The sequence below is a fragment of the Ixodes scapularis genome, unplaced genomic scaffold (genome assembly GCF_016920785.2).
Source record: "Ixodes scapularis isolate PalLabHiFi unplaced genomic scaffold, ASM1692078v2 PGA_scaffold0__279_contigs__length_252992795, whole genome shotgun sequence".
NCBI classification, from domain to species: domain Eukaryota; kingdom Metazoa; phylum Arthropoda; class Arachnida; order Ixodida; family Ixodidae; genus Ixodes; species Ixodes scapularis.
In genome coordinates this window covers 242,122,288-242,129,395 of record NW_024609835.1, presented here as the reverse complement: position 1 = coordinate 242,129,395, position 7,108 = coordinate 242,122,288, and the positions used below count along the sequence as shown (strand labels likewise).

Below are 7,108 nucleotides of genomic sequence, written 5' to 3'. Positions count from 1 at the left end.
GTACAACCCGCTCCTCTCGCTCACCCACAATCTGCACAATCTGCGGGTGCGCGCCATTGTTGCTATGACGACACGAAGGCGCTCAGTGCGCTCAGTCCAAAGTTTGCGACAAGAGCGAGTTTAATATCAGTGGCGCGTATTTATCCTTTAAAAATCTACTCAGATACGTAGAAATAGGAGCGGACGTCGGCGTTATTTGGTTTTATCGGTAGAGATACAATGTAGATTTAACCATTGCCGTCGCGTCGGCAGCGTCGGCAGCGTCGGTCCGTCGTTGCCGTCGTTCCGGCGGCGGCGGTTCCAGGCGGCGCCAGCAGTACTTCCGCTCAAGTTTGCGCGGGAAATCGTTCTCGTGTTTTTTCCCGCGCCATCAGCTGCCGCCTCGCAACTTTGCTTTCGACGAGTACCGAAAAACTGGGAAATCGCAAACACAAACAGCCATGAAGACCGTGAGCTCGACGCCCGTAAGCGCCGTCAAGGTAAAGCAGAACGGACACAAGAGTCGCGGCTCGTCGGACGACGAGATGCCGACGAGCGAGCCGCCGGACCCCGCGAGGGATCGGGAGGCTACAATTACCCTGAGCGACGACGACGACGACAAAGCAGCGGCCAGAGCGAAGGCGCCGGCCAAGCGAAAACGCGGGCAGCGAGGCTCTAAGGACGAGGGCGGACAGCGCTCGCTAGTGGACATGTTCGACCAGATGTCTAAGCGTCCTAAGAGCGAGGCCCCTACGACCAACGGCGACGACACGCCTGCCGTGACCTACACGCGGTGCAGCGCCTGCCGGCAAGTGCTGGACGCCTCCGAGATCCGGCTGTTCGAGGGCGACCCGCCAGACGCCGTCGACGAGTTCCTGGCGCTCACGGACCCCAAGTTGAACGTGTTCAACGAGGCGGACGACGGCGGCGACGACGTGATGGACACGCCGCAGCACAAGGTGACGCAGTTCTGCGTTTACGACAAGCACACGCACCTGTGCCCGCTCGACAGCGGCCTCATCGAGCGCGAGGTAGAGCTATACTTCAGCGGCTACGTGAAGCCCATCTACGCGGAGGACCCGTCTGCCGACGGCGGCATCTGCACCAAGGCGCTGGGCCCGATCGGCGCCTGGTGGACGGCCGGTTTCGACGGCGGTGAGAGCGCCGTTGTGGGCTTCACGACCCCGTATGCCGACTACGTGCTGATGGCGCCGAGCGAGCAGTACGCGCCTTTCATGGACGCGCTTAAGGAGAAGATCTACATGAGCAAGCTGGTCATCGAGACCGTGGTCAGGGACCCCAACTCCACGTACGAGGACCTGCTCAACAAGCTCGAGCTGACGCCGCCGCCGCAGGGGATCGGCAAGTACACCGAGGACGCACTCCTGCGCAACGCGCAATTCGTGGTCGACCAGGTGCAGAGCTTCGACGTAACCGCGGACGACGATGAAACGACGCTGATCACGACCCCGTGCCTGCGCAGCTTGGTCAAGCTGGCCGGAGTCACGCTGGGCCAGCGTAGGGCCATGCGGCGCGGCCGGCGCGACGCGGTGCCCAAGAAGCCCGTCGGCACCCTGGCCACAACCACGCCGCTTGTCCGGGACGTGTTTGAAGTGCTCTTCAGGGAGCAGATCGACGCCAAGGCCGCCGGCACGACTCGGCGCAACCGGTGCGGCGTCTGCGAGGCCTGCCAGCTGCCGGACTGCGGCAAGTGCAAGGCGTGCCGCGACCAGGTCAAGTTCGGCGGCAGCGGCCGGCTCAAGCAGTGCTGCGAGGAGCGGCGCTGCCTCAACAAGGTCTTCCAAGAGGCCGAGGAGGACGACGGGGAAACGGAGGAGATGGAGGACGCCATGGACCTCAAGGCAAGTCAGGTGAAAGCCCAGGGCAGCCGCAAGACCACCCGCCGCAAAGGCTCCAGTGACGTTCGCTGGGCCGACGAGAAGCCCGTGGCGTCGCACGGCAAGAGGGCCTATTTTGGCCAAGCCATCGTGAACGGCCGCGAGCTGCGCTGGGGCGATTTCGTCCTGGTGACCCCTACTGACCCCAAGACACCCCAGTACGTTGCCCGGGTGGTCTACCTCTTTGAGAATCCCTCGGGCGAGAAGATGTTCCACGCCCACTGGTTCTGGCGCGGCTCGGACACGGTCCTCGGCGAGACCTCCGACCCCCGGGAGCTGTTCCCGGTGAGCGAGTGCGAGCATCAGAGCCTGAGCACAGTGAGCGATGTCTGCAGCGTCGTGCGTAAGGGGGTCTCCAAGGACTGGTTCAGCCGGGGCGGCCTGCACAGCCTCCAGGACGAAAGCGTGCTCGGAGACGGGGACGATGGCCGCTCCTTCTTCTACCAAAAAGAGTACGAGCCCGAGCACGCCCGCTTCGTTGACCCACCCGAGCTGGCGCCGCCCGGAAGTTACGAAGTGAGCCACGCCTGCGTCTCCTGCCAGAAGGCCGAGGCCCGGCGCAAGCGCGAGACGGCAACCCCTGGGGAGGTGGTTGAGGAGGAGAACGGCCGGCGGTGTTATGCCAGCGTCTCCTACGACGACCACACCTTCTCCATCGGGGAGTGCGTTTACCTCGACCCGGACGCGTTCCAGTTCAGCCTCAAGAAGGCCGTCCCTAAGACGAGCGTGTCCTCCAAGAAGAAGGAGGTCGACGAGGACATTTACACGGAGCAGTACCGCAAGCGCTCGGAGTATGTCAAGGGCTCCAATGTAAACATTCCGGAGCCTTTCAGGATTGGCAAGATCCTCTCGATCCAGGGGAAGTCTGGAAGTGACGACACCTCTGACAGCCCCGAGCGGTTCAAGCTCCTGGTCAAAAAATTCTACAGGTCCGAGAACACTCATGCTCCCAAGCACGAGGCCGACCTGAACCTCCTGTACTACTCGGAGGAAGAGGCGCTGGTGGACCTGAGCCAGGTGCGTGGGAAGTGCTACGTGATCTACGGGGAGAATCTCGCACAGGACATAGACGATTACCTGCACAAAGGCCCGCACCGCTTCTACTTCAGCGAGGCGTACGACGGCAAAACAAAGACATTCACGGAGCCATCCTCGAAAGCCCGCATGATGGGCTGCCTTGGCAAGGGCAAGGGAAAAAAGGGAAAGAGCTCCCAGAAGGCAGCCAACGTCGAGGCTCCTGAGGAGTTCTTTGTTCCACGGCAGAAGCTCAGGGGCCTTGATGTCTTCGCCGGCTGCGGCGGCCTGTCCGAGGGCTTCCACCAGTCCGGTGTGAGCGAGACCTGCTGGGCCATCGAGTGCGAGGAACCTGCTGCCAATGCCTTCCGGCTCAACTTCCCGGACGCAACCATCTTCACGGACGACTGCAACCGACTGCTGCGCCTCGTCATGGATGGGGAGAGCACCAACGAGCGGGGCCAGACCCTGCCACAGAAGGGGGACGTGGAGGTCCTCTGTGGGGGGCCTCCGTGCCAGGGCTTCAGTGGAATGAACCGCTTTAACTCGAGGCAGTACTCCCTCTTCAAGAACTCTCTCATCGCGTCCTACCTGAGCTACTGCGAGTACTACCGGCCGCGCTTCTTCGTCCTGGAGAATGTCCGTAACTTTGTCTCATTCAAGCGCAGCATGGTGCTCAAGCTGGCCCTGCGCTGTCTCATCAGCATGGGCTACCAGTGCACCTTCGGGGTCCTTCAGGCCGGCAACTACGGAGTGCCCCAGACGCGGAGGAGGGCCATCATCCTGGCGGCCGCCCCCGGCGAGAAGCTGCCCCTCTACCCCGAGCCCGAGCACGTCTTCGCGCCCCGCGCTTGCCAGCTCTCGGTGGTGGTGGACGACCGCAAGTACCTCTCTAACTGCAAGTGGTCTTCGTCCGCACCACTCCGGACCATCACTGTCCGGGACGCCATGCTGGACCTCCCAGAAATACGCAACGGCGCCAAGCGTGAGGAGATCCCCTACGGCGCGGAGGCGCTCACTCCGTTCCAGCGGACACTCCGGGGCGGCGGTGCTGTGCTTAGGGACCACGTCTGCAAGGAAATGGCACCCCTGGTCGAGGCCCGGATGCGTCACATCCCACTGGAGCCAGGCTCTGACTGGCGCGACTTGCCCAATGCGGTGGTGCGACTCTCGGATGGGGTGACCTTCACCAGGAAGCTGCGCTACACGCACCATGACCGCAAGAACGGCAAGTCCTCGACGGGGGCACTGCGTGGCGTGTGCCCCTGTGCGGAGGATGCACCGTGCGACCCTGTCTGCCGCCAGGACAACACCCTGATCCCCTGGTGCCTGCCGCACACAGGCAACCGGCACAACCATTGGGCAGGGCTCTACGGGCGGCTGGATTGGGACGGCTTCTTCAGCACGACAGTGACAAATCCGGAGCCGATGGGCAAACAGGGCCGAGTGCTCCATCCCGAGCAGCACCGGGTCGTCAGCGTGCGTGAGTGTGCACGTTCCCAAGGCTTTCCTGACACATACCGGTTCTTTGGCACCATCTTGGACAGGCACCGACAGGTGGGCAATGCAGTGCCGCCACCACTTGCGCGTGCCATTGGTAGAGAGATTTTAAAGTGCCTGGCACTGCGGCAGGACGGCTGAACTTCGTCGCAGCGACCACAAATCCCACCCACCCTCGAGGACTGAACCAGACAACTCTGCATGCAGATGGCTCTGGGACGAACTGTCTTGCCTTGATAGAGGTTGCGACGGGGGATCTTTGAAACTTTGCCAGCACAGTTAAGCCTTTTAATGTTTGTACTGTGCCAAGCAGTACAAGCTCTGAATCTGTGCCCAGTAGTATTCACAGGGACTTTGTTTTGTTTTGTTGTGTGCCTGCTAAAAAAAGATTTTCTACCTACATACCTTTTTTTAGCGCATTGATCTAGTATCAACGAGAAGTGTCCGAAGGTGTGGTGGTGGTTAGCGTATTTCCCAGGCCTATTCTACATTGCCGGTTGGTGAGCATGGGCATTTTCCTTTTCGAGTTCCACCATAGAGTGACACTTTTCACCTTCGATTTATAACTTTGTGGTGTGAAGGTCAAAAGGTTTTAAATATTCACTGTCTTATGCGAGTCCAGTTTGATATTGTGTCAAACAAAGTTTTGGAAACTTTTATCGTGAATATATTTTGCATAAATTGTTATAATTGCCCGACTAAATTTTTCACTTTGTGCATCAACCCAGTTTTCGATGCTCCATTTGTAGCCAGCATTTTCTAGAAATCATAAGCTTTAGCACTCCTACCATTTTTTACTGTAGCATCCTCAAGCTGGCATTACTGCACTGATGAAAGACAACTAGGGAGTCTACTCAAATTGGTTGGTTATCACAATCGTAATGGGTTTTAATTTTGAGCCTTTTGTTTGGAGTCAATGTTTGTAAATACTTTTGTTCTGGTCTGAGCTATGTACCTACTGAATTTGAAGAAACCTATGATATTGGCCTAAATGTCACTTTTGGAAGAAATGAACTGCTGGCTGCCACTTTGAACTTTACAGGTGTTTTTTTTTTCTTCAAATACTTGGAAGCAAACACCATTACATTCTTTCCAGTTCAAAGTGAACTTTTATTCTACATTGTTGCACATTTTATATAATCTCAGTCCTTACAAAGTGTGTCTTCATTATCCTTATTTAAAGTGGGTATGAAACAACATTGAGTTCTAATTCTTCTAGCTGGTGACGTGATTGCTGCTCTGCTTGCACCGAACTGGCAAAAGCTTGCTTACCCGGCAGCATTTCATCAAGATGTGAGGAAATTTTTTAAACAATATTTTCAGGTGTAATTTCGCTTTGTCCATGCTGAAACTAATTACCTCCCACGCTCTATAGATGGCAGGGTGGTAGATTCAGGGTGGCAGAAGAGACTGGGATAGATCCTCCAGGATTTCCCATGCGCTTGCTCACTGACACGAGGCAGTGTACTAAAATTAATTAATATGGCTACAGGTACGAAGCAATGAGGGCAGGAGTATATCACTAGTGATGGAGATGTTGACGTGCATTCTGAAAACGTGCATGTAGATGTTTAAAAGTTGCAAAGTGGAACACACCAATTACTATTTTATAGCACTCGCTTCTTCCGTTAAAACTGCATGATGCACGAACACGCTGACCAGAACCATGTGGCTACGGGTGCAATCTAAAAAACAGTTGTCAAAAAAATTTTTAGTTTGTTTCCTTCATCTGACAGTAGACATCGCAGACCTGCACCACGCCCCTCAACGCAGCGTACCTTGTAGGGGGGGACGAGCCCGTAACATCTACCGCAGTAAGATTGGAATAGTGTGATGCGTTTGTTTTAATAAACTGTGTTGAAGCTGTGACAGTGTATTTGTTGTAGGTAATGAGAATCCCTAATCTTTATTTACTTCTGGAAGATCCCATCCATGATCCTTCTAGCCATAAAGTGATCTGTTCACAAAGTGAAATTGGACAGTGGCGGCTGCCACTGGCATAGAAAGGTGAAGGCCTCGCAGCTGTAAACTGCGTGCCTGTGTCGTGGAGCTTCCCCGAGTCCTCTGTGCACTTTAGGGCCCAGGAGGTCAGTTCAGCCAAAGTGGGATAGCCTATTTTTATTTACGAGGAAACTTTTTTGCTTGCGTAAGCATTATGACTAGGGGGACCATATTCCTCAGGGTAGAAAACTGGACATACCAGCCCGGAGAAGGGGGGGCGGACGGGGGGGCGGTGGAGTACTAAAGATTAAAATTGGGAGAAAAAATTTAATGCAAGAACTGCTATTTCGAAACGTTAACTGCTGTATTCAGTAACTCAAACAAAAAATTTGTACACACGAGTCTTCTCGACAGAAAAAAGTGTTTGTGGGCAAGAACAGTTCTCTAAATTTTACTGGGTAAATATTTTGAGGTACCTCCAGTTATTTTTGTAAAATATACTTGTAACGAGTAGGCATACTTTCCGCTTGCTTCAACTCGCTTTGAGCCAATTTCGAAACTATGCACTCCTGCGAAAACGGGACATGATTCCTTATTGGGACAAAAAGATGGGAGTGTCCCGGCCAAAATGGGACGTCAGGTCACCCTGATTATGACCCATAAGCCATTGCATTCTGGAACTATGATGACTAAGGCTTTTGCGTTCCAATATAATAATCCATAACGTACCAACTTGCTTTTGAGTGGGGGGGCAAACCAGACCCCCCTCTCCCCTT

General features: G+C 55.3%; 1 protein-coding gene across 1 annotated transcript; it reads left to right on the top strand.

The window, feature by feature from the left end:
* The first annotated feature begins 282 nt into the window (after nucleotides 1-282).
* LOC8023845 (DNA (cytosine-5)-methyltransferase PliMCI) lies at nucleotides 283-6,262 on the top strand. Its single transcript, XM_029975414.4, has one exon. The coding sequence runs from the start codon at nucleotides 441-443 to the stop codon at nucleotides 4,530-4,532; it is 4,092 nt and encodes a 1,363-aa protein (XP_029831274.2). The 5' UTR covers nucleotides 283-440; the 3' UTR covers nucleotides 4,533-6,262.
* Nucleotides 6,263-7,108: the final 846 nt, after the last annotated feature.